Raw genomic sequence first — 27,357 nt, forward strand, 5'->3', positions numbered from 1 at the left:
AACTGTACATGCTTCAGAGGAGAGTTCTGAACTGTAAATGGCCAAACACAGAAGTCACTGTAGGAGTGAGGGCTGGCCAAGAGGCTGTGAGAGCATCACAGCCTGGAAGTTCAGGGATGAATGCCACAGATACAACATCCTGGCTGAGAGGCCACTGTGTCCAGCTCACCCAGAATTACAATATCAGTAACTGGAGTTCCCTCCTCTGTCAGCCAAGGCAGTCTGGCACATGAAGGGTGTTTTATGCACTCACTAGAAACACACAAGTGAGGGTATGGCTTCTCCACAGAAAGAATATCCCTCGCACAAGGGGAATTACTATATTTTTCTACAAATAGCTTTAACTATTTAAAATATTTGAATATTTATTCTATTTACAATATTGCTGAAGAACATAACAGAATCCCATCATGGATTGTTGCCCACAAAAAGGCATTAAACTGAGCTCTTGCTACTGTACTACCCCGTCCCCAGAGATAAGAGGTGTCTGTCTCATGGGCAGCCTTGGGCAGGATGTCACAGCTCCTGGGCACAGTCCCATGTACAGAAGGCCTGAAAACATATGTGCAATTTTTCCCATTTCGGACCATAAAATTCACCAGTGCATCTATGGTGAAATACAGTACTGACCGATTTATAAAAGCAGGCATCTATAGCACACAATAAAGTAACAAAATACTTGTTTATTGGTAACTGCACGTTCTGTCATTTGATTTCCAATCCCCTTCTGTCCCAGAGAAATGCTCAGATCAATCTTACTTGAAGAACTGAAAACATTGTTTCCATTTCAAAGAAAGAAATGCAAGAAATTTAACATACTTTAACTAATTTAAGGCCTAGTTAAAATTTGCTCTTTAAAGGACAGGCACTGAAGCCAATGCACATTAGTACTAAATAAAAGATGCCAAATGCTTGGCATTGCAGATAGCATCAGCTACACCAGAGTTTGCAATGTAGGAAGCAGCCTCTGGTTGACTTTTCTATATGACAGCTTCCTGTCAAGTACTGGAACAAGGAACTGAAATGGCTAACATGTCTGAGACTCAGACAGAGGCTGGAGAGCACAGACTCAGGAGGAGGGGCTAAGAAATACATATTTGGAAGTAACATAAGTTCATTCCAGGGCTGCAGTTTGAACTACTGCCTTGTTTTCCTGGGGGAAAATTAACAGGCAGCTCCAAACCAATCTGAAAGGTACAAAGGCATTTGAATACCTACTTTCCATGGCTGTTTCTATCCTAGCACTTTCCCATATGTTTCACTATTTGAAAAGGCAGCTAAGTCTTAAAGCAATCACCCACAGCTGCTGACACAAGGGAGCTGAGCGGCCTAGGAAGCATTACAATCACAGAAAGGTTTAGCACCTGGCCCAGCATTCCATCTCAATGGCAGCAGTTCTCAGGGAACGTGGGCTAGAACAGCAGTGGATATACACAATAAGGCCACTTGTTCTTTGGTGTACCTGAACAACGCCTGTTTTGATATGTCAGATTTAAAAGGTCAGTATTCAATATATTTAACAGAAAGCACCTAGAGTTAACATTCATATATCAAAGCTCTGGATATGATAATAAAATCCATTCACAGAACAAATCCTCCCCCAAAAACATCTGTGCAAAACATGCACATCTTCCAAACATGATTTATGACAGATTTCAGTAATACAAACCTTCTGTTTGTGCTGGCTTTGATTTTCCAACTAAGGTAATCTACAGCAAAATCAACTACAACTCTAGGTTGGGGAGAACTCACATAGTTTTCCCAACAAAAATCTGAGACAGTCAAAGGCAAAGATAAGGCTGATGCAAGACAGGAGAATTCACTAACAGACTCAGCACAGGCAAAACCAACAGGAAATTCATTGTGGTGGAGACAGGAGAACTGTCCTGGTTTCCACAGGGAGCCAAGTGAAAACCTGTGAAAGCCCTTTCTATGAAGGCTGGGTCAGAGAGACCTGGCTGACACCTCAGCATACGCTCCATGGTAAATTTCCAAGTTGCCTCTGTTCAAAGAGTACCATAAAGCTATTGTTTGCATCCACATTTTTACCAGAAAACATACAAGCACTCAACTAGAAGCACCTACATGAAACAGCAAGTTGGACTGCCACATGTAAAGAACTAGTTACAGTAATCAGCAAATTACTAAAAGCATCCAAAAGACCTGAACACCTAGGCAGGGGAAGACCATAATCTTTACAAATATATGATTGTTTACGAGTATAAAAGAAACTTTCAACATATTTTGTCATTGTATCAGCAATCATGTGCTGCAAGCAAGAAAGGAGAAAAAGAAGCAATGACTGAAGACACTCTTAACCATGTCAGTACTACTTGTTCCAGCAGAACATATTTATAGTCACATGACTGCAAGTCATCTCATGCTGGAAGCTGCATCCCATTTCCGAGGGGAAAGCCCAGCCTATCTGCTGTACTCCAGAATCTCCAAGTGTGACCTTCAGGCCCCTTCCCATTCACAATGTTTGGCGTGTTGACTGTATGGAAGCCTGATTCTACAAGAGCGTCCTGAGCCACAAGCTAGCTAGTTATGTTCTTACCTAACAGTCTGAGGAACTCACCACTAAGTAGCACTAATTTTTCATAAAGTTACACTAATGTCTGGCTCTGCCACCCACCCAGGCAGGCCAGTACTCACATCTTCCACAAGGCACCCATTCCCTCCCCAGCCTTTCCTCCCAAATCACCAGATTATCCTTCCTACGTACTCTAACATAACCCTCATTCATCTGCCTAAGAATCTATTCACAAGCAATAGTGTGTGTATTAACTGACCTCACCACCACAGACAAGAGTTTCTCCATTAGTGACAGTGACATCATGACCCTAATAGAACGCAATGCTGGATTTCCCCCCTGGTGGATTGAGGACTTTGTTGTGCGAGCGTGGCCTTGGTCCTAGTCGGGGCTCGTGATCGTCCATCTTGGGTTCTGGCTCCTTGCATCGCTCCTCTTTGCCCAGAGCTTTTTTCTCGCCTCCGTCTTCCAGGTGTGGTTTGATATTTTCTGTAGCTACATTAAAGAAAACAAAATAGATCATCAAATCACTCACTATTCTGTAGTGCACAAAGTGCCTCATTCTCTGTCGCTGCATTTTTTCCCACATCTCCCATCCATAGCACACCAAGGTTTCTCATTACCAGTTCATTTTTCCTGAAGGAAACATGTAGTAAGAAAAGAATTTCACTTTTCACAATAATTCCTCTCTTCTTTCAGCAATCTTTCCAATATTTCATATCCTTTCTAAGGATATAAAGACTGAGCAATACATTCAGAATTATTTTGGCAGTTGCAGGCAATTAAGAGATACAATGTACCAATCAATCTTTTCATACTGAGCTTGAAAGCAGGGATCCCATCATTCTTTAACAGTTAGTTGAGCAATAATAAATTTTGTCAGTCAGCTGTTTATTATTTACAACTACAGAAAGCCAAAATTAGCCATTTGAAGGAGATGGCAAGAGAGGAAGTGGTAATCTGATGTTTTGCCATATACAGATTCCATGCATATTTGTATATACACACACGTGGTATCAAGCAAAGTCTAAACACAGACACACAGAGTATCACAAATCACACCTGTGCTCTCCTCAATGAGAGGAAGAGAACCATTTCCCTGAGACAAGCGATTAGATTTCTGACTAAACTTTTCAGTCATATTATCCTAAACACATGAGACTAGGCTAATGTTTAAGCAAAAGGACAAGAAACTTCCTCATAGTTTATCTTTCCAAAGAGAACAAAGAAAAGAATTTCTCTTGCTGACCTTCTAGCTTCTTTGGTATTTCCTCTTCTTTTAAGACAATGTGATCCTGCAAAGAAATCAAAAACTATCTTAGTGTATTATTGTTCTCAAACAGCAAGTCTGCCACAAAATCCTTCTGGAAATTTTGCTTCATTTTTAAGTTTATAGATCACTGATCAAATAAAAGCAAGCTGCGTGCAGCTCTTCATCCCTTCCACCTCTACAGAACCCCAAAAGCAGGGGAACAAATCTTCTATGATATGGCAAGATGTACATCTCAGACAATTCATTGAAACATGGATGAAGAGGCTACATTAAATCATCAAAATTTAATTAATAACCCAGTGGTGGGTTAACTGCCAGACAATTTTAGAGGCCTTCCCCAGCCTTAAGGATTCATTGATTTTAAGATCAGGAATTACCCTTCTTGTCAAGTACCTGCTATCACACAGAAGTTGGTACACACAACTATAATACAAACAGCCCTTGAAGACCCTATGCAGCAATTCCTGTCTTCACCAAGTATCCCAACAGTCAGGTAATAATCAAAACATTTTAAGACCATTTCCCCAACAATCCGAACTGACTGCTGGAAATACACAGCCACACTTCAGAGAAGTGTGTTTTCCCACACATGAAACTCAACTTGCCTGTCTTCTTTCCAGCTCAGTATCTCCCACAATTCCAATGCTCTAATTAATGACATAAGAAATTCCACAATGGTGTCTTCCATTTAGTCACGAACTAATGGGAATTAAAGTTACATTTCTAGAAGAGCAGCTAAAAAGAAAGAGCAACCATCCCAGTAAAGGTGTACAAAGAAACAAAGCAAAGCCCTCTCCTACACCAACAGCACTACTCCTGTCAAAACCTAGCTCCCAATCTTATTTTTCCTCCTCATCTTTTCATATGGCCCCAGATACTATTCAGAACATGCAAAAAAAGAAAGCACTCTACCAACACCTTAAATTTAAGGGGAAAAAAACCAAAGGCAAGAAAGGTAAATTGGACTGATCCTTTCTTCCTAAGCTTCCAGGAAAAACTAAACACATTGTGTTTTCAGCACAATGACAATTTCTGTCCTGGTTCCAGTCAGTACAAGGTTAATTTTTGCAGTAGCCAGTGAGGGCATGGCAGGGACCTGAAGCTTATTCTAGACCACATCATGTGCAGGGTGTGGGGTGAGCAGTGGTGGCTGAGCAGTTGGGGTAGTGCTGTGCTCCATGTGGTGAGCCCTCGCGCGTGAACTGTTCATCCTTCCTGTACAGTCCATTATTAATTTTGTTGCTGTTACTGTTCTTTTCTTATCTCATTGCTATTTCCAGTAAATTGTTCATATAGCAACCCATGATTTTACCTTCTACCTCCAATTTCCTCCCAGGGGGAAGGGAGCATGAGTGGTGCACATTTTGGAGTGTTTTCAGTGGAACACTAAACTGGGGAATACCATTCCTAAACCACAGCAGTTTCATAGAATGTTAAATTTCCACGTTATTTGATGTGCCAAAAACATTATCACCCTAACAGCTACTCACTTATTAGTACTTACTTAGAGTAGGGGCAGCAGGTTGTAAATCTGCATATAGGGCACTTAAATACAGTAACTGGTAACGTATCCTGCTTTTTCCAAACACAGATGTGGTCATAACTACAAGTAACTATTACACATCCAGGCTTTAAGATCAAAACTCAACTGTATAATCTATGTGTAACAACTCGAACACTATAATAAGAGACACTTTTGTCTATCTTGTACAAATCAAGTACCTGCTGGTCCTAACACCACTGATCTTGAAGTTCAGTTTTTCACTGTTGATCACTGTAAGCCTAATCTGCTGAAGTGCTTTTAAGGTGACTGTAGATACAAGTATTTAAGAGAGCTGAAGTGCATAGCCAGGCCTCACAAAGGTTTATGACTGTAGCTCACCAACTTCCCAAGTCTGCATCAAGATCACATCTGCTAAAATGCAGAATAAGGAGAAATATTTCCTCCCTATTCAGTTTAAATGCCTCTTGGCTCTGTCAAGAGCTCCAGCTGTACCTCACTTACAAGAAAGATCAAAGGCTCTTTTCTTTTCTTTTTTTTTTGAATGCACATCTATAGTCTAATTAATACTTTCACAACAAACTGCAGAGATCTGATACACCCAAAATAACAAGCTATCAAAAACATTTTGGGAATAACTGTCTAACTCAAAGTCACTCCATGCACATTCAGTTCTGTTCTTAGGGAGAGCACAGGCATATGACAGAGCACAACAGGACCCTGGAGCTGCTTGCTTCTTGATCTGACAGCAACAGAAGTACAAATACCTTGGGTTTGTTCGGGTGTGCTCGCACGATGCCAGGAGAGACAGGAGACCCAAAGATATCGCTTGTCTTCCCACCAGGTGGATTCAAGCGTGGACGAGGCTGAGCAGAACTAGAGTCCTCAAAAATGCCACTTTCTTTTCCTCCTGCAAGGCAGTTGTTAAAACATTTTTTCTAGATTAATTTTATCACATTATATTAAAAAAAAATATATATATATAATTCAAGGACTTCTACAACCCTGCTGCCTAGGGACTTAGTCGTATTTGCCTAGTTGAAATCCTTTGTTATAATTCACCGGCAGGTCTCAAATTGAGCTAACTGCTGACAACTCTACAATACGAAACGGTTTCCCTTCATAATTTCTTAGAATCTAATTTTGGAAAGAACTAAGACTTGAATAACGTGCTAAAAAGTCTGCGAACATGCAAATCACTGAAATATTCATATATCCAGAAGTTTGAAGAGATTTGTTGTTCAAATCTACTCCGTATGTAAGAATGCAACATAAAAAGACAGATCCCAGTGCTCCAGTTCAGGAGCACAAAACCATTCTATGCTGCAATTCAGAGGCCAGTCACACAGAAAGAGGGGGCAGCTTTTACCTGGAGGGTTAGCTCTTTTTGGAATGTTCTGAGGTTTTTCTGATGCTCCAAAGATATTGGATGCCATCCGGTGTGGCCTGCTTGAAGAAGACACTTCTTCTGTACTCCCAAAGAGATTACTAGAATCTCCCCCTGGGGGTTTCAATACTCTATATCACAGAATAAGAAACAAGAGATGAAAGTTCATTTAAAATTTATAGCATTCAACATATTTGATATCCCCTTCCCATTCTCTCCTTGTATGTAACTATCCTGATTTTAATTTACTTTAGGTAATTCTACTATATCCATGAAGTATCTACTTTTCAAGAGCTGTTTTAATATTCTTAAGTTCAGCACAAATAATGCCAACCTCCTGGTCAGTCAACTTGATCATTAAGGTATCTATGATTACATGGAATGATCTTAACACTGCCACCTACACAAATGGCTACACTATCTGTGGTGTTCCAGAAATAACAGAGATTATGATGGTTAGGATTTTAAAAATAACCATTAGAAAATCAGACTTTGTGCTAAACTGCATATGCCAACTTTGAATCTGTGATACAATTCATACCCACTGACTTTTAAATAAAGGCAGACATTTCATAACTACTAAAAAATTTGCTAGTCACAACCATCAGTTATCATAACAGCTGCTGTAGTTTAGAATGGAGAGACAGAATACCAAAAAGTCAATTACTCAGCAATCAAGCTGCAAATCCATTAAAACTAAAGCTTTGCACCAGAGGATATCAAATGGATCTGCAGAAAAATTGGAGCTTACAGCAAAAATCATCTGACTTCTTGAAAACTTACCAAAAGTCATGCTTGTCCTTCAGTAGTAATTCCACAGTTAATGCCTAAGTCTTGTTCAACAGACTACAGGTCCCTCCCCAAAAAGGAACCAAATTACTATCTGGGAGTAGAATCAGTGGAAATCAATTGGAAAATTAATTGGAAAATTAACAGAAAAAGCACATGAAAGAGATTAATACCTAAATATGGCTGAAAGAAGTTCAACAGAAAAAAAAGGCTTGGGAGTGCTGGTGGACAATGGCTGAATATGAGCTGGGTGTGCCCAGGTGAGCAAGAAGGCCAATGACATCCAGGCCTGTACCAGGACCAGGACAGTAACCTCTGCTGGGCACCGGTGAGGCACCTGAAACCGTGGGGGCAGTTTTGAGGCCATCATGACAATAAAGACTTTAAGTGGCTGGAGCATATCCATAAAAGAGAATGGAGCTGCGGACGGCTCTGGATGAGGAGTCTGATGAGGAGCAACTGAGGGAGCTGGCGGGGCTCAGCTTGGAGAAAAGGAGCTCAGGGGGAATGTTCTGGCTCTGCACAACTCCCTGATGGGAGACTGCAGCCAGGGCGGGGATTTGGGCTCTAATGCCACGGAGTAAGGAACAGGGGAAGAGGAAACAGCCTCAAGTTGTGCCAGGAGAGGGCATACTGGACATCAGGAGGAATTTCTTCACAGGAAGAGATGTTGAACATTGGAATGGGCTGCCCTGGGCAGTGGTAGAGTCACCATCCCTGGAGGTGCTCACAAAATGACTCAATGTGGCACTTAATGCTCTGGTCTAGTTGACAAGCAATCAAAGGTTGAACTCCATGATCTCAGAGGGCTTTTCCAACCTTAATGATTCTGGGATTCTGTATCAAAAATAATTTTTACAGTTACATCTACCAATTACCCACAGTATTAGCAGCTGAACAAAGGTAGCAGCTCAATTATACTACTTCTAATCTTAAGCCTGGATCTAGAACCTAAAGTAACCTTTGCTTTTAAACCAAGAGAACAGTTATAAATTGCAAGATCTTGATCCCACTCTACTTGAACAATTCAGATATAAGTGAATTATTACAACCCCTCCTCTCCCTAGCCCTGTGACAGCAAAATGTCATCACAGGTGAGCTACATCAAGTATAAAATGAGGTACCTCTTGGTGCCAAGATCTACTCCAGTTAAAGATTTAATTTCACAAAAGTAGAGATATTTGGCTGCTCTGTCAGAAAATTAGTTTTGTGCGCATTTCAGATCTCAAGATGCAGAATGCAGTTTTAGGCCTTTTAGGAAGAAAAAAGTTCTTCTTTTAGTCTGGAAACAGTTTATATACACAGCACTAGCCTCGGAGGGCTGCCTTTGCTGGCCGATTTCAATATTTTAATTCTTAGTACGATTGTGGATTTAATAAACACCTTTAGCTTAAGGAGTAACTAGAATTTCAGCAGACAGGACAACTCCTTATCCAAAGCACAGGTTAGATCATACAAAGCTTATTTATTTACAATTTAGTGTCCAATAGACTACAGATCCAACTAGCCTCTGTGCTCTCCACGTATTTTAGAAGACTTAAACGCACAATTAAAGCAGACATTGTATAGGAAAATTATGTATTTCAAACATTCACAATGCCTCACCATGAGGCAGTTTAAGTACTTAAAGCAGGGAGACAAAGAAAAGGGAACTCTACAAATAAGTAGTTTGGGAAGAAGTCTCTGTTAAAGTGGACTCCTCTCACATAATTTAAATTATTTTTTACTTTACCTGTTCTTTCCAGCTATTTTTAAACTGCATTTCGTCTTTCTTGCATTCCAACTACACTAAGTATACGAGCAAAGAGACTGAAAGAAAGTAAAAAGCTGTTTATACAGCTGGAGTCTCTTACAGCCCAGATTCATTCCATTTACCACACTGTTTGCTTAACACGTGCCTACAAGCATAGGAGGGAATCATAAAATAACTACATTCAGATTTTTTAAAAGAAAAATAGCCAGTCATAAGAATCAAATTACTTCTCATTCTTGTAATGGGTTTTAAGAGCTATTGCAAAAAGAAATTCTAGAGAAAATCCATTTTAAAAGTCTTGATAATTCAGTAAAGAAACTTCATCAAAATCAATCCACTGATTAATCTTATACTGTCCTTTTATTTTCAGCTTAGTAGCTGCACTATGAAAACCCTACTGTTGAACAATTAACCAGAGGCATCACTGGTGGTACTTACAAGGTAGAAATCAGCACAAGTACCTTTTCTGCCAGCATCACGCAAAATTATGTCCTGACTCTACGTACACAAAGCGGATTTACCATCTCAATTTCAAGAACTTGGTAATGCTGGGAACCTTCCTTCCAAGCATTAAGTAAACTTTCAGTGACATCAGGTTAATAAAATTTGAACTAATACAAAGTCAGATAACTAAGTCATTGACAGGAATTACCAAAAACAAGCTTGAAGTACAGCAACAAAGTCTGTCAGCTGACGCCAACAAGAGGAGAGGGCTTTGCACTGGCTTCCTCCAACCAAATATGTGGGAGACGACAAAGTTATTTTCTTTCTGTGTAGCCTCTAGAGCACTGCTGGCCTCCCTGTACTACCATGTACTCAGTTCTAGACCAGTGAGACATGCAGGTCCCCTACACCAAGTAAGAAAATCAGATTTCACCTGTAAATCCTACCAAAGGAAAACAGCATGCTAAACTCAGCTAGCCAAGATGAGCTGCTCCAACAGAGTACACAGAAATTTAACATATAATTCAACATATGTACAGTAACATATGTTAAATTATATGTTAAAAAACTTCAGTTAAAATATGTTTTAAAACTTCAGTTTATACTTTATAGTCATATTAGTTTACATCAGTATTATGCCAGTTTATACAGAGACATTTTTGTTTCTTGTAGCCAGGTATGTTGGGTCTTTATTCCTTTGGGAAGGTATTGCTTTATTCTTTTAAAGCATGAAAAAACAACCCTTTGTCTTCTACAAAATCTAAATCTGCCTCTCTCTCTCGCCCCTCCAGCAGACCAGAAGTTTGTGAACTCCTCGAAAACAGCTAAATCAAGAGCCCTATTCTGCAAGTTTAAAAGCCCACACTAATTGCTTTGTTCTCTTCTGGCAGATTTGAAGAATTTTAATTAGTTTTTCTGGTCTTTTTTTTTAATATCCCCTACATTCTAAAACACTTGATTTTGAATGCCCTTTCCTCATGAAGCCTTTCAGCCAACCTACAGAAGGTTTATTCATTACTTCAAGACACCTGCTACATAATTGTTTTTAATCCTGCCTGAAAGTTAAACACTGAAGTTTTACCAGTTTTTAGACTGTTCTAATACACCAGGTAAGTGCTGCATTATAGATAAGAGACTGGCAGAAAGCAAGTGTTGAGGTTTGGAACCGCAGGCTCTAAAACAAGACCAGAGGTCCTGGGGTGCTTCTGCTGTGGGATCAGTGGAGACTCGCGGCTCATTAAACAGCTCACTCATACAAACAGCAAGCTGTTTTATGCAACCATGATCTTGATCTGAAAGCCCCAAGAGCGCTGCAGTGGCCCCAATGGGAGTAGAGTAACATGAGTATTACATTTCCAAGATGGTTGAATTAACCATTGTCAGCTCTTTGCAGTGGTTGTGAAACTGCTCATACACAGGACAAATCGAGTGTATATTAATACAATGTGTCTTTATAGCGCACAATAGCAGAATGGTACAACCCTGTCCTGTTTTGCTTTTAGAAGCTCTTAGACACGTAGTACCATGTTTTATTTTGAAAAAGCCAAACTTGCTTAAAAATAGTGTCATTGTTGAAGTTTAAAAAAATAAAACTAGGCAGTTAATTCGATTCAGCAAACTAGTTGCTTGCTCTATCACTCTACATATTTAAAGGATCACTAGAAACACATTCCACTGGACAATTAAGTGAAAGCTTTCACTTAAAATCTTCTTAGTATAATTTATTTCTAACAGTAATACCCCTGTACTATGAAGTTCTCAAAATGCAAACACTTGTTTATAATTTTCTAGGCATGATTTTCACACTAGGAAGACCTTTTTTTCCCCACTTTCACAGCTGGTGGTGGTTGCTGCTGGGATTTCGAATTAGGCTCTGATTTAAATAGAGCAACTTCTACGTACGAAGAACTGCAAAAGGATTTGCATTCTTGCTAAACAAAGTTTTGTTCAAGGAATGAGTAAGCCGTGTCTTTAAACCAGGTACTTTTACCCTTGATGGCACAGGCCATAAGTCGATATAGTAAACGCCTCATCGACCACGCTGCAAACCCGCTAAAGGAAGTTCCTGCGGGGCTGCCACAGTCTCTGGTACAGAGCTGTAGTGGCTCCCCCCTGCCTGCTCTCAGGCACCACAAACACACCCCGACACGGCAACAGGGAGGAAGCTGTAAGGCCACCTCTGCTCGCTGTTAACTAACAAGTTGCAATGGTCTGCCTGGAAACCCAATTTATGCGTTAAACGCAGTTTCAAAATTATTATGAAAACAGACACTTCTCAGAGACTACACCAAGGACAGAGCATCCTCAAAAGTCTTCTAAAACCATGTTACAGCTTGGACCGACTGGAATACGGGAAAACTTACAGCGTTCTTGGACAATTTCGAAACCCTTCCTCCTTCCCCACGCGACAGCCTCGCACATGGATTAAACACTACACTCACGCCCTGCAGTATTCAGGGCAACTGCCCTCCTCCAAACAAAGCAATATATTTCAACTTCGTAGGGCGAAAACAAGTCGACATCTGTAGGCGTTTGTGCACAGAGAGTAGCTGGGGCCCCTCGCTCTCCGTGAGTAGAAACACGGCGGGAGAAGGTGCTCCCCAGCGCTGGGCCCTTCTCTCCGCGCCAGAGTCCCTGCAGGAGCTCTGGGGTCGGGCCGGGAGCGGCAACCGTGGGTGCCCCGCCCAGCCCTGGGGCTCTCCTCGCGCGCCCGAAGTAGCACCAACGGGAGGGCAATGCGGCCACTCCCCGTCCAGCCCCCGGGGCGCGGGACGAGTAAATTGAGGGACGGCGAAGGCGCCAGCTGCGCGCTGGCTTCTATCCAGCGGTACGGGAGGTAGGGGGCTCCGCTTCCTCCCGCCGCGGCCAAGAGGTCCCTCGGGGGAGCCCGATCTCCTCGGTCAGAACACTACATCCCCGACCCAACCCCCTCTCCCCCTTATGGCCCTCAGCTGGAGCCTGCACCTCCCCGCCCAAACAAAGCCCCGTCAAGGGCTCCGCGACGCCGTACGACTCTTCCCCCCGCCCCGCCCCGCTGAGCGTCCTCCACCGCGGCCGGCCGCCCCGCCTTGCCCGGCTATTGGCCGATTTAGCTGCCCATCATGACGAGCAGCCTATCGAAAGCAGTTAACTCGCTCGAGATCCTGCCTCTTCGGCCAGCCTCGCTGAGGGAGGGAAGCTTAAAACGACCCGCGTCGGCGCTTATCCTGGATGCCTTCCATTGGTCGCTCTGCCCGTCCGTCAGAGGAAACTGCACAGCCATTGGCTGGAGGAAGGGCGGGGCGAGCAGGGGAGAGTATTTAATGCGACGGGGGGGGTTAGGGGTATGCGTTGTAGTAGCGGAGCGGGGTCTGGTCTTACCTTCGGCCCTGCCTGTTCTCGCCTTGCATGGTAATCAGATACATGCCCTTCTGGGCATGCTTTGTTTGCTGTGGTGGTCGCACGGGGGTCTTGGTGGTCTCTGAGGCTGAAGATTGTGGTCTTCCTCATGACTGAACTTTCGAACTTTTCTCCTTTGCGCATGCGCTTTTTGGTCCCTTGGTGCTTATCTGAGTAGTCTGTCGGCATTGATTAGCTTGGAGATAGAGGAGTTCCTTTATCTGGGCCTTTTGTATCTCTTGGTCTTCTCTGGTATTTTTCTTTATGCAAGAAACTTCAGATATTTGCATTTTCCTATGCCCTTTGTACCACGGCAGAGGTTTCTTAAGTAAAAAGGTTAAAATTCAACACATAGTTCTACAGGCTAAACTTTAAATGCTTAATTCATATTGCTAATTCAAGTGAACTCCAAAAATCTCTATTTCAGCATCAGATAAGACCAGGTGGATGACCTGTCCAGCCTGGTAGCAGAGTTACAAGACAAACTAGAAAGGCTGAGAAGTATTAGAAAATCAGAGAGGGACATAGACTGGTGGGACCGTAGCTTTCCTGAGACAAGAGCATCCAACAGAAAGGAGATCCTCTATCCATCCTCCAGCAAAGAGCAGGTACCAGTTGTGAAGTGAGAAGCAAGTGGAGGGCAATCCATACTCAGGGAAGCAAGCAAAATTCTTCTTTGCCCACCTTGCTTTTCCCTCACAATACCCTCATAGGCAAACTCAAGAAAAGTGGGTTGGATGAGTGGACAGTGGGATGGATTGAGAACTGCCTAAGTGGCAGATCCCAGAGGCTCTTGATAAGTAATAGAGTAAGGTTGGAGACCTGTCACTAGTGGTGTCCCCCCGGGCTCTCTGTTGGGCTCAGTGTTGTATAACTTGTTCATCAATGACTGGATAAAAGAGCAGATGTTCAGCAAGTTCACTGCTGATACAAAGGAGTGGCTGATATTTCAGAGGGTTGTGCAGGCCTTCAGAGGGACCTCAACACCTTAGGGAGGTGGGTAGAGAAGAACCTTCTGAAATTCAACAAGGGGAAATTCAGGTCCTGCACCTGTGAAGGAACAGCCCTGGTCACCCCTACAGGCTGGGAGCCACTGGACAGCAGTGCTGCTGAGTAGATCTGGGTGTCCTGGTGCACAGCTATCTGTCCCTGACCAGCTGTGTGCTTTGGGGCCAAAAAGGGCAATATTGTCCAGGCCTTAGAAAGAGTATTGCCAGCAGGTTGAGGGAGATGATCCTGCCCCTCAGCTCAGCCCTGGTTGAAGCCACATTTGGAGCATTGTGTACACATCTGGGCCCCGCAGTACAAGTGAGACATGGAGTGCCTTGAGCAGTTATATCAGAGTGCTATTAAGTTGGTCAAGGGTCTGGAGAATCTCTCTAATGAGGAAAGGCTGAGGGAGTTGGACCTGTTTGACCTTGAGAAGAGATGGCTGAGAGGGGACCTTATTAATGCGTACGAATATCTAAAAGGTGGGTATTGAGAGGATGGACCAGGCTCTTCTCTTTGGTGTCAGCTAGTAAATCAAGAGGCAAAGGCAGCAACTGATGCCCAGGAAGTTCCATGCAAACATGAGGAAGAACTTCTTCACCATTCAGTGCACTGAGCACTGAACAGGGTGCCCAGAGAGGGTGTGGAGTCTCCCTCATTGGAGATATTCCAAAATCATCTGGACACAGCCCTATGCCCTATGTTCTGGGATGACCCTGCTTGAGCAGGGAAATGGGATCAGATGAGCCACTGTGGGCCCTTCCAACATGATCGGTTCTGTGATTGTTGTGTGTTGGGCCCTCATCTGGCCTTGTCAGTGTGCACAGGGGTTTGTCAGCACAGTGTTGAGCAGAGTCTGGCTGCTGTGATCCACCCTGCTCCCTGGCATGTGTCCATGGTTTGCTCGCAGCTCTGTGGCTGAAGCATGGGATGGCTGCCATATGAAAACTATTGGCTGTCTGGACAACCTGCACTGGGAGGAGATGGTATAGCTGCACCTGCAGGGCCAGCCTTTACATGGCCTTTCTAACCATTTTTCATTGACTGTGACATTACAAGCTAACATTTTCAGCTGAAGGTTTTATTTCACAGCTCTACAGCTGTGCTATGTCAAGAATTAAACTTAGAGGCATAGATTTAGCAGCATAGTGCTGCTTTTGTTTTGAAGGACTGAAAAAACCAAATCAAATAAAGCTAACAAAAAAGCACGAAACATATGTACTATCACTGCAGTATCTTGTTTTGCTAATAATTTTTCAGACTAATTCCTTTTGTTTTTACAGTCTTAAATTTTGGTCATTAAGGGCAAAATTAGCTAAATTGTGAGAGAAGATTCAGTAGCAGCTTTGACAGAAGGTGGAAAAGATTTAAAGGTCTTTTATACTTGACAAAAGCTCACAGCCAGTGGAGGGGTGAAGCTGCACAGAAAGAGCTCAAACTTGTTCATAGCCCAATTTTCTCAGTAAACAAGCGGGAGAGATAACTATGCACTTTTTAGATGGGAAGGAAGTATCAAAATAATACTAATAAAACTTATGTTGAGCTTTTTAGAACATTCCTAATTTCTGATCAATTATACACTTGTGCTTTCTCGGTGCAAAATTAAAGCTACTTTTTTGTATGTCCTAGACACTAAAATCCTAAACGTGTACAAAAAGGAGTTAGTTACTGACCTAGATCACAGGAACTTCAGGCCTTGAGTCCAACTTGCCCAAAGCAGGGTATGCTGGGTCAGCCCACCTTTCTATGGGCTTCAGTTAGTTTTATCTTGGAAAGCTCTGAAGATAGACTACGCAACCCTATCAGGGCTTCCTGTTCTTGAGTGTCCTAGGGTGAAAAGGTGTTTCTGGTAGTGGCTGTATAAAACATGATGGCCTGAATGCAACATCCACGGCCAAGTCTCTGCCTATCTGGAACTCTGAATAGGAAAAAAAAAAACCAAACAAACCCCCAAGGTATACACTATCATTTTTATTGTACCTTCTTGGTGGTGGTGCTGGTTGGGATTTTTTTGGTGGTTTTCTTGTTTGTTATTCTCTCTTTCTCCCCCTTGTTTCTGGTGCCCGTGGCCCAAGACAGGCCATTCATGATAACCAGTCCTCTGGCTTGCCACATTTCTGAAGCTCACCATGAGCAGACACTACTGAGAATGGAAGCTATAAAGCAAAAACAACCCTACCAAAATTTTTTCTGATCATGGTGAGAATCATCAAAATTCTCGGATGGGAGATGCCAATGGGAGTTAGGCAACTGATTTCACTGCAATTAAATCACCCTGAAAGACTTGGCCTAATGCAAAAATCTTAACTCCCACCCCCACAAGGCCATGATCATGTAAATAAAGCTTAAATTAAAAAAATCTGAGAGGACATGAACAGCAAGGAACACACTGGACACAAGTTAGACCAAGTATTAGTATGTATTTATGCACAAGAATAAAAACAGCTTTACAAGTTGAATTGGAAATTTAAACAGAAGAAGTTTAACAGCCTTTGTATATTATATTAAATAACCAAAACACCTTTTTCCAAAATTGGTAAAGAATAAATAATATAATTTACAGTATGGTACAAAAAATAATCAGTAAGGACAGGCATTTTGCTTTATACATACACTATATAGGTATATTTATAATCTATAAAACAAATTCACATCTCAAACAAGCCAGAAACCTTAGATGATATGGCTTAACTATTATTAAAAGAAACAGCATTACATTCTGCTGCCAGAACCGTAAGCTCTAAAGCAGTTATCATGTTCAATAATTAATGATAACTTATTGCCGTAGTGCTTGCCAAGGTTTCACTTAGGTAACATTTACAACTTGCTGTGAAATTAACAGACTGAAAGGTTTGAAAAGGTTAAAAAAAAGTGCAGTATTTTCCTTATAAATGCATCTGAAGTCTGAGCGTAGAAAAGAAAATGCAACTGAATTTCCACTCTGGGATCTGCTGTCAGTATATGAGATGTCTTTATAAGTTAGATTTGAATCAAGCCATTTAATTCAATTTAAAAATTGAGGGTGTCAAAAAAAGGCTTAACAATGATATATGAAAAACAATTACTATTCCTATGCTTAGTAGATTTAGGGATGCAGTATAAAATGGATTGTATGAATGATCAGAATGCAACACCCTGTACAGATCTCTGTCAGTGTGTGCACACACACCTGGGTGGATCCAGCCTTGGGCTATGGTACTGCTCTGCACCCAGCCCATGGGGATGAGACACCCAATCTTCTGCCATTTACCTTATCAGCTACTCAGAACTGCCTTATGGTCACTGAGAGAGAAAAGCCTAGAGCAGTTAATCCTAGACCTGGAGACTGTTAGTGTCCCTTAGTCCTCTCCAACACCTCGTAGTGCTCCAGGAAGGTACTAACCTAATGAAGTCACTTCTGCCTCGGAAATGATACTGTGTGCAATTCAGTGTTACTTGCTTGGATGTCTGCTTAGCCTGACATTGTCCCTCATACAGATTTTGTTACTGTTGTTGGGGAAGCTGAAATAATTGAGAGTGAAGAAATTTTGAGTATTACCACCTTCCCCGCCATCTGTGCATGCATGCACGTGTGCGAGTGTGTGTATACACCACCTCCTTAGCAGTCTCAGGCACAAACTGATGATGACCACTATTGCAAAGTACATTCACCTAAAATCTAGAGCTGGTCTGATCAGAAATGTGTTTAAATGGCCTTTCATATAATAAGGGTAACAGATACTGCATCAATTCAGAATTACCACAATGATCTTAATTATTCTTAAGTTCTTCCCTTTTCCTCAAAGGGCTTTATTCTTAAAAAGCAGTTTGCAATGCACTACATTTCTGAAATCAAACTCTGCTTCATAATGCCAACTTTTAAGGGGCTGATGCCAAACACTTCTAACCCAACCTTCTGAGTGTTGAACTGATTTCAGCAATTTATACTCTGTAATTACTGGGTGTTTCAAGCCCACTTGCAAAGGTTCAGGGTATTAGAAGTTTTCTGATGTTACGGTATCATCAAAAATAGCCACCTGTTCTGCCTTCATTCTGCAGTAGGGTCCTTCCCCCTGGGTATGCTGAGGCAAGGCAGCTGACAGCTCCTTGTATCGTGGGCAAAAAGCCTTCATGGATCAGGATGAAGTGCTCTGCTCTCCACTCCTGCAGCAGGTACAGCAACACTGGTCTTTATTCTAGGCAACTTCAGAGCCAAACCCAGTGTCATATCCACTGTGTTACCAGCATCAGTAAGGAAGATGAAAAGTTTGTCAAGTTACAAATACACTGGAGACCCCCACATTACTTTTGCAGTATTTAGAAGTTTAAGAATGAGAGTTCAGATTTCTTTTTAGACAGTACTTGATTAGAATGTAACACATTTCCTCCTGCACGTTCTGTAATCCACAGCCATAGTAGGTGCCTTCTACTTTTGTCCTGCAAATCTGAAGGATTTCTGGAGACACAGCATATAGAATAATCAGCATTAGTAATGGAGGAACCCAAAGCCAAGAAGGAACAATCTGGGAAACTCCAAACCATAACACAGCTGAATTATAAGTAAAACTGAAAAGTTTTAGTGGGTATGACTCTTGAGAGTAACAGGTGTCTTCTCCATACCAAGGGAGAATGCTCAGAACAAAACAGGCCCCAGCATTCATTTCTGTGACAGCCTTCAACTTTTCCTATTCTAGGTTTATGTGATTTTCTGACAATTCGATCAGAATTCTCAAACTAGGCTCTGTATGCATCAGAAAACTTGTTCAATTTTCTCCTAATGACATAAAACACAAGACCAACTCCATAGAAGCTAAAAATCATCTGCCTAAAGCAGAGTGAAGGGACTGGGCAAACAGCAGTCAGTGCACTGTGAGCAAGTTACAATAGACTCCCAGTCAAAGAAATGCCTCCTATGAGTAGCTAAAGGCAGGCAGAACTACATCCACCAAGTATAGTGCAAGTTAGGAAATGAACCCATGATAACAGCCTACGGGATGGAGAAGGTTTGTTTATTCATTATTAATACAAAGTTGAGGTGTATATAGGAGCAGCCCCTTGGAAAAGTTCAGATCTACTCACACCAGCCAAGGAATGTCCTCTAACTGGAGAAGCAGACAAGTGCTTAGAAAAGGGGCACAACATGAGGGGAGGGGAGGGGAGGAGGAGGGGAGGAGGAGGGGAAGGGGAGGATTAACTATTAACTTGCTATCCTGTTGAACCCACTGGAATCAGTATCTGGGTTTTTCCTACAGTAAAACACAACATTAAATGCATAGGGATTTCAAAGAGGGAGTGCCAGACCCACTCATGCCTGGGAGTGACTGTAATGAAGAATGATGGTGAGGTACTACAGAGCACCCAGAGTTCACAGAAGAAAGAGGAAGCAGGGAAGGACTAAGGGATTAAGCTAGGACTTGACACTTCTCTTCATAACACAAAACTGATCTCAACTGCTTTAGCATTAACCTAGTATTTGTTCCTACACATTACAATATTCTTTCCTATTTCCTCTCCCAGGTAAATCCTCAGCTTTTGCGAAGATGGCAATATTTACATGTTTCCAGCAAAGCCAAGACTAATTATAACAGAGTTTTCCTGGCATAAGCTCTTCTGCCATGTTTCCAGACCTAAAAAACAACTGTTCTTCAGGGAGAGGAGCAATAAAGCACTCTTCCACTCACAGGGTGAACTGTGCAATGTGCTGAAGAATCTCAAAGGTTAAGAATATAGTGCAGTCAGGGTCATGATGATGATTGTAATGTGATGGGGTTTAAAAGTAGGGGATCCAAGCAGCATGGCAGGAGGGCGGATCAGAGCTTCCCTACCAAACAAGCAAGCAGGTGTGAGCCCCGCTGGAATGGTCAAAGAGCCAAAGGAACAGAGTGGTCTGTAAGAACATAGCATCGAGGAGTGGCAGTGCCCTAAACAGAGTGCAAGAACTTCAGTTTGACTGAATGGTAAGAAAGCTGCCAACTAGGACGTGTCGAGATACACAATGGTTCCCCTACCCACACCTACCCTTATCCTCCACAACTTTCATGGGGATCAGAAAGCATGGCGTTTTGATCACTACTCAAACAATAATTCAAAAACAGGAGCTTGTGGCAATCCCATCCCTACTTGAGCTGCTTGCTTAGGCTATTCCAAAGTACAAGTCCAGGACTGTCCCACAAACCTGCAATCTTACATTGCTGATGCAGGGACACACTATCTTCTGTAACATTATTCCATGTTCTGTTGTTGCCAGCATATTGCACATTCCAGGACTTGCAAGAATTTCTTGAGACCTTTGAAACCAATGCTTCTCTGTTAGAAAGAAGCACACAGGACAGGGATAACTCAGACTCAGCTGCTCCCTCATCAGTTCCAGCTCTGCAAGCTCCAACTTAGCCGAACAGTCTGCACCAGCCTGCTGGTCATTTCCTTACTGTGACAGATCCCCAGTCGGGGGACCACCACCTCCTCCATCAAACAGGATCTCCCTACGAGTGGGCTCAGGTATTGACAGTTCCTGGGCAAGGTCATTAAACCGAGATATGTAATCTATGCTGTTCTCATTCATCATGCAAGCCAGCTGGGAATCCACCACCTGGAAGAGACAAGGAGAGAAGAGATGAGCTACATGTCAGTGGCAATTTCATGGAAAAGCTGAGGTTGGAAGGGACATCCTGAGAGCATTTTATCCAACCGTCTCACTTGAGCTGGGTCAGCTTAGAACAGGCTGCCCTGGACCTTGGCAGGTGTTGAATTATCCCCATGCACAGACATTCCAAAACTCTCTGGGTATCCTGTTTCCATGCCTGATTACCTCAAAACAGATCTCGTCTTCAGGTGGAATTTATTGTGTTCCAAATTTTGCTTGCAGCCTCTCATTCTGAGAAGTGTCTGGCTCCCTCAGCTTCCTTCCCAGCCTCTCCTCATATGAAAGAGACACTTTATCTCACTTGACCTGAGTTAGAGAACAGCTCTTCTCATCCACAACTAAATGGAAGCTTCTAAAAAGCCTAACCACCTATAGTCTCAATGGGTCTTACCTGCTCCAATTTAGCATTAAGGTGCACAGGTAGATGATCTAAAGATATGACCTGTACCACAAGAGCTGCTCACCTGTGCATAACATGGAGGCTTATCTCATCTTCTAAAGGGAGTTGGTAATACTGAGGGCTCCAGTGTCACTTCAAAACCATGCAAATAGATTATCATATATTGCTTTAATTAGAACACACCTTGACAACTTACCACCAAGCAAACAGAATCTTCATATTTATGCGAGAAGTGGATCTGTGTTTCAAGTCTGAAGCTGCCAATGTCACACTAAATCAGCATGAGCTTGCTGCAGCTCCTGGTTACATGGTCTGTACAGAACCTCCTTTTGCAAATCCAAAGGGGAGTAGAGAAATGACACATTCCTTCCATAAGGGAAAGTCCCCAAGAAATTACAAGTTATGTGATGTTGTAATGAGTTTAATAACTAAACTGTGGGATAACTGAGACTGGAAGGGATCTGAACAGGTCTCTGATTCAACCACCTGCTCAAAGCAGGTCCACCTATAAGGACAGACCAGCTCACTCGGAGCTTTATTGATGTGAGCCCTGGAAAGCTCTGAAAACAGTCACTGCATAACATTTCTGGGAAACTTGTTTCCTTGCCTGCCTATCGTTGAAGTGAAGTTTTTCTATAGATAAAGCAGAACCTTTCTCAGTTCAGCTTTTGCTTGTTTCTCCCACCTCCCATCACCATTCTGTAAAGGGCTTGCTACATCTTCCTAATGACCCTACTGCAGGCATTGACAGGCAGCAGGGTCCCTCCCATCCTGAAGCCTTTTCTATGCTGAACAAGCCTAGACATCACCCTTTCTTCACCGCCTGATTCTCCTGGTAAACCTCAGCTGAGCTTGCTCTGGTTAATCTCTCTCTCCTATATATTGGGTATTCAAAACTGGTGACAATATTCTAGGCATGATCTCACAGCAGGTAGACACCACTGCTCTACAGAGTAGAGCAGGTTAATAATAATTTTGTTCAATATCCTGGCCATGCTCCTGTTAAAAACAGCTCATGATATCATTCACCTTTGGTTCCACACCTTTGGATCCACTCTGGATCACGCTCAGCTCACGTCTGAAGTACAGCAGAGATGCTTCCCAGGCAGCCAATCCCCAGCTGATACTGCTGTGGGGTTATTCCTTAGTCCCTTCCTAGGGCAGGACTTTGTATTTTCCTTGCTAAGCTGCATAATGTTCCTGCAGCTCATTCTTCCTGTCTGTCCTTCTGAAAGGGAGCTCTGTCCTTGAGTGTGTCACAGCCTTAAAAACTGCTGGGCTTCATTCTACCCCTTCAGAAGAATTCAAAACAAAGGGATACCTCTGCCAACAGAGACAAGTAATTCAGCAGCACAGAACCTTCTTCCATCCTCTCAAGTGACCTGCTACTAGCCATGTCCTACTTCTTCCTTCTGGACCTATCTATTTTTTCCTACCAGGCTTCCAACTGGATTGTAGCTGCATCACTATTAATCTTGCTCTTATATTTGGCACTTTCAGTTCTTGCTCTACAAAGCAGGACTCACACAACAGAATGACTGAATCTTTCTCTGTCAGAACAAAGGTATATCCAACAGATGAATATGACCTCCCTCAGCAAAAAGAACCTGGGTTGAAGGCACTTACAGCAGCTTCTCACACCAGCTCCGGGGTCGGGTAATTGCCCTCAGATAATTTTACATCTTTCTGTTATGACTGTAATTCTTCTCCACTGAGCTGAAGTGCAGGTGTCAAAGCACCTCTGTGTTTGAACTATCTCAGGAAGGTCTGAGGCTGAGTACCCAGTAACTGTAACTTCCAGCACTGCAAGGGGAAGCAGACTCTGAGTATAATTTGCTGACATACCTCTGCCACATCTGCCAGGGACCGTGACACAAAGGAGTCCCGTGAGTTTCCATCCAGCAGGCTGGGTCCCAGTAAGGAGGTGCCACTGGTGTTCCCAGCTGGAGTTGGTAACATTTTTCGTCCCTTCTCTGGGGAGATGAAACTTGCTACAAAGAAAAGACACGTCAGTAAGTCACTGCACTGAATGTTCTTAACTGGGAGGATAAAAAAGAAGGGCAAGGAAATTCAAAATGGAGGACAGATATCCATTTCTTCCATCTTTTAAAAATTATGTGTTGCCAGCATTGATACCACACTGCTAAGAGTAAGAAGACTTATTACAATGGCTCTGTGAATTATTAATTAAAAAAAAACTCTCAACAACTAAACCTCAACCAACCCCAGTGAGTGACCTCATGTCTTTGAAATAGTACTTATCAAGCACACACAAAGTCTGTTTTTCCACCAGCAGAGCCAAAGACATCTGTTCATTTTGGCACAACAGTCCAAATGTCTCACCCTAACTGATGAGTCAGGCTCCAAACAGACTACATGGAACTGCCAAGGAATTACTTGTCCCAGGCTATGGGCCCCAATCTAGCAATAGGATCTTTTCAGGAACAGACTTGTAAAGAGAGAGAAAATGTACTCAAGGCAACACTGTGGAAATGAAAGCAAGAAGTATTTGGAATAATTCTACAAATGTCCTACTGGGTTTACAATTTTTCAAAGGATTCACTTCTGTTAAACAATGTTGGGGTTTTTTGGTTGCACTTCTCTGTATCTGGACACTTACAGAACAAGCTGCTGAGGGAGGAGTCTGTGGAGTCATTGGGGTACCATTGGGGATCATGGGTGGGAGACGCAATCCAGTTCTGCTGAGGACTACTGGATGGGGATGGAAGACTTTTGGAGCTGTCACTGCCATTCAGCTTTGCAGGAGAGAGAGAAACACCTTCACCTGTAAGCCGATGTCAGGGATCATGAATTCAGTCAATATGGTAAAATTACAGGACACTGCAACAATTTTTGTTTAGAAAGGAAAAAAACCCCAAACAACAATAACCTCCCCCCACCCCATATTTGCTAGAAAATAAAGGTCGGGCACAGAATTTTATTTCCAACAGATACTTGGAAACAAACAAACAAACAAAAAACAAACCCACAAAAACCTCATAATCCAAGAACTCCTTCCTGGAAAAGTTTCTGCTGCTATGTAAGATGTCAAGAATTTTTTTTGAAGTTGATAGGCAGACTTTAGCTAGTCTTAGACTTACTGTATTGGCCAGAGCTAATGGCTATTTCAATGATGGAATCACTGATCTGAGTGGCAGGTTCGCCTTGGGAAAGCACATCTTCAGGTGGTCCAGGCAGGGAAATATCCAAGAGAGCAGAAACATTGGGAGGAGAGAGCCGAGTACTGGAAGCTTCTGATGAGGGAAGTGGAGGGGTGGACAGACCATTCTGGAGAGAAGTCTTGGCCAGTTCTGGCATAGAAAGGACTGATGTACCCTGTTACAAAAAATGGAATTAAGTGTTCATAAATTTATTAAGAACTCAGAAAACTAAAAAGGCACATTTTGGCTCCTGAGTATCAGATTAAAACCAGACTTCTAAGGGAAAAAATCCAGTAGATATTATGCCTAAATTAGAGGAATATACTATTTATATAATAAATCTGTATTATTTTAATGTAAAGTACCTATAAGAATAAACAAATATGCTTCAGCCCATATCCTGCCAAATAATCTGAAAAAATATGAATCTGGAACATTCCAAAGACAGCCTACATAACGGAACAAGCATAATCTTAAAATTAACATAATTTTGATATATCTACAAGACAGTTCCCAATAGGTATGTATTAATTTGACTTTGTGTAGGCAAAACCCCTTTAACTTCTGGAAGAGAATACACATATTTTAAACTGGTAACTCACATTTATTCACTTTTTGCAGCCAGACTTCCCAAAATTCAACTGATCTTTAAGGAGCCTCATTACCAGTACCTCATCGTAGAACTGTAACTTTTTTTTTCATGTAGTGTATACACAGCTGTCCTAACAGCAAGAACCGGAACCCAAGGCCCCATTACCATAATAAATACCTCATAGGTTCATGTCCTAACATCTTAAAAAATCTTAATCTCCTTTACGCTCTCCAATCAAACTAATTTTTTCACATGCAGGCATCACAGTGAGCATGGAAAGTGCTTCCACTGAAGAAAAGAAGAGACTGTATTCTGAGGCCTAAAAATCCAGCACCAGGTCCTGGATCCCAGCGGAGAAAGAGTCTGGGGACAGGATGAGAACACTCCTACAATAGTGCCATCACAGTTACTATTTAAGTATCTGTCTATGTCTCACTGGATCCCGTACAATGAACAGTGAATTTCTGGAAAGGATGCTGACATTACAATCACAATTTTAGTCCTAATAATCCTCCTTTAGCTACATGGAGGCAGCAGGACTGCAAACTGCTGAAATGAACCCTTGCAATGTCTAAAATATGCACATAGATATAGCAGAGCGATTATAAACTCCTCCACTCTATTAAGAGAGATGTAAAGCTTGTTTGTCCCTCACAAGTCAGGGACTGTCATTGTCACTTTGATTTTAGGGAATGGCACACACACATATTTAAGCAGCTTTCCTAAATTTCTTTAAACTTCTTCAGATGCTAAGGATTTCATTTCCTCTAGACAGTACCAGTGGTGCACAATTACCTGGGAGTACAGAGTTTTAACTAGCAATACCAGTGGTATTTTCACAGAACATTACCCATTCCAGAGCATTGTTCCTCCAGCACACACTGTACCTGGAAGCCATCCTGCTCGGGCCGGGTCGGCAGGCTGATGTACGGCACCCGGCACCCTGGGCCTGAGCCCTGCAAGCACAACAGAAACCACATGAGTGACCAGCTGGGGAGGGAAGAGATAAAGGCCTGTCACCATTCATCTGTGCTCCTCATATATCTCATGTCTTTCAAAATGGTACATCAACTCCCTCAGAACATGACATGGACTAACATGTGTCTGGGTCTCAATGAAAGAAACAGCAAGGAGAAATTACAGTTTCCATTCCAAATACAATCCCAAAAAGTCGATGTTTTGCCCCAGATTTCCTCCTGAATTTCTGAAATGCCATCACCTTTTTTTCAAGCGAGATTCTGGATTGCCAAGTTCAATGCTCTACCAGCTGCAACCCATTTTACAGGATGAAAATTCATTCAATGAGATGATGCTTTGATCCCTCAACCCCAAATACACAGTACACAACACAGACTGGGTCTGCCATGACAGCAGTGTCTAACAGCAAGCCCCAGGAGAAACCTCACTGAGGAATCATAATAATACAGCTTTTTTATACAATGAAAGAACACGACAGTTAAGCACTTGAAAAAAGCTTGTTTAAGAGCCTCTGACCTCCACAGTGGTGATGGAGCCTCCATTCTGATGTGCTACTGCTGGCTCCTGCCCTGTCACTACTGTGGGCACTGCATCCGGTGACAATGGAGACACACCTGGCAAACCATCTGCATCCAGGACAGGCATGGGACTACCAGGGATAATGCCAGCACTTTTAGCTGCCAAGTCAATAGCACCTTGGGTGAGACAAAACACCAAAAAACATATTACAAGCTTCTTCTTCACTTTGGTATGATTCTCTAAAAGATTATTTTTTTAAACTTACCCAGAGTCAAAACTGCACCTATGTAAAAAAGCAGCAATGATAATGATCTGATCATCTGGGTCAGCTGCTTCTGTGCACCAAGTGTAACACTGCTTTTAGCTAAAATGTTTAACTTTTCTGCCCTGTTCCAACCTCTTACTAGGTATATCAAAATAGCTGAGAAACATCCCAGCTCCCCTCCCATGCTCCTATTTTTTTTTTCTTTTTGTCCTCCAAATTGGTAAGTAATTATGCAATTTCCAGAAATTTTCCATGGGTTACTAGAGGAGGTCTAGAAACATTTAATGCCTTATTTTGTTATCTTGCCTCTGACAGCCATGTAGACTCTGTGTAAAAATTGCAGGTTGTTGTAAGGGTCAACCTCACCCAGACCTTTTAAAATCCACTTCAAACATCTGAATGTCTTCTCATCTCAAAAGAATCCTCTAGGTAAAACATAGATGCTGTCACTGTTTTAACCTCATTAATTGTTCTAATTATGGAACTCACTCTCTACTGCGAGACAATACTTGCCTGGAGGACACCAGCATGGGTTTTATTGCAAGAATTCAGAATTACTTACTAGACAGATGGTTGGTGGCCTGTGTTGGAAGAACTTTGGGCACAATTGGACGAGAAACAGCAGCTTTAGTCAGTGAGGACTGGACTGGCCGAAATGAACCTCTCCCTGGGGGGAAGCATTAATACCTTTCAGGCAAATGAAATCTAACACCTTTAAGGCAGAACACAACACAATTCAATGGAAGCAAATAAATTCTAAACAGCGGCAAGC

The 27,357-nt window shown here is 42.4% G+C and overlaps 2 protein-coding genes across 5 annotated transcripts in view; both read right to left on the minus strand.

Annotated features, from left to right (window-relative positions):
• Positions 1 to 663: 663 nt before the first annotated feature.
• JPT2 (Jupiter microtubule associated homolog 2) lies at positions 664 to 13,171 on the minus strand. Of its 3 annotated transcripts, none has more exons than XM_031060477.1 (5): positions 13,041 to 13,171; positions 6,677 to 6,825; positions 6,075 to 6,217; positions 3,783 to 3,828; positions 664 to 3,028 (listed from the first exon to the last, which is right to left on the minus strand). In XM_031060477.1, exons 1-5 carry the CDS (start codon positions 13,082 to 13,084, stop codon positions 2,844 to 2,846), a joined length of 567 nt encoding a protein of 188 aa, XP_030916337.1. In that variant the 5' UTR covers positions 13,085 to 13,171; the 3' UTR covers positions 664 to 2,843. The 3 variants fall into 3 exon arrangements, with proteins under 3 accessions (XP_030916337.1, XP_005425245.1, XP_030916338.1); XM_005425188.2 differs by lacking the exon at positions 13,041 to 13,171 and adding an exon at positions 12,044 to 12,162; XM_031060478.1 differs by lacking the exon at positions 13,041 to 13,171 and adding an exon at positions 7,478 to 7,498.
• Positions 13,172 to 16,448: 3,277 nt separating this feature from the next.
• Positions 16,449 to 27,357, minus strand: part of CRAMP1 (cramped chromatin regulator homolog 1) — a 46,557-nt gene continuing 35,648 nt past the window's right edge. For both annotated transcript variants that reach the window (XM_031060425.1, XM_014308758.2), the window contains exons 14-20: positions 27,148 to 27,252; positions 26,318 to 26,496; positions 25,711 to 25,779; positions 24,172 to 24,406; positions 23,691 to 23,855; positions 22,916 to 23,061; positions 16,449 to 20,616 (exon numbers count right to left, since the gene is read on the minus strand). In XM_031060425.1, the coding sequence (XP_030916285.1) occupies positions 20,452 to 20,616; positions 22,916 to 23,061; positions 23,691 to 23,855; positions 24,172 to 24,406; positions 25,711 to 25,779; positions 26,318 to 26,496; positions 27,148 to 27,252 (1,064 nt within the window). In that variant the 3' untranslated portion in view covers positions 16,449 to 20,451. The remainder of the gene's footprint in view (positions 20,617 to 22,915; positions 23,062 to 23,690; positions 23,856 to 24,171; positions 24,407 to 25,710; positions 25,780 to 26,317; positions 26,497 to 27,147; positions 27,253 to 27,357) is intronic.

Source organism: Geospiza fortis, unplaced genomic scaffold (assembly GCF_000277835.1).
Source record: "Geospiza fortis unplaced genomic scaffold, GeoFor_1.0 scaffold114, whole genome shotgun sequence".
Taxonomy (NCBI): Eukaryota; Metazoa; Chordata; class Aves; order Passeriformes; family Thraupidae; genus Geospiza; species Geospiza fortis.

Coding starts and splice junctions, on each gene's coding strand:
- JPT2 (XM_031060477.1), bottom strand. CDS start 13,084: ATGTATCTGATTACCATGCAAGGCGAGAACAGGCAGGGCCGAAG. Junction 6,826..13,040: donor GAGAACAGGCAGGGCCGAAG/GTAAGACCAGAC, acceptor TCTGTGATATAG/AGTATTGAAACCCCCAGGGG. Junction 3,829..6,074: donor CACACCCGAACAAACCCAAG/GTATTTGTACTT, acceptor ATTTCTTTGCAG/GATCACATTGTCTTAAAAGA.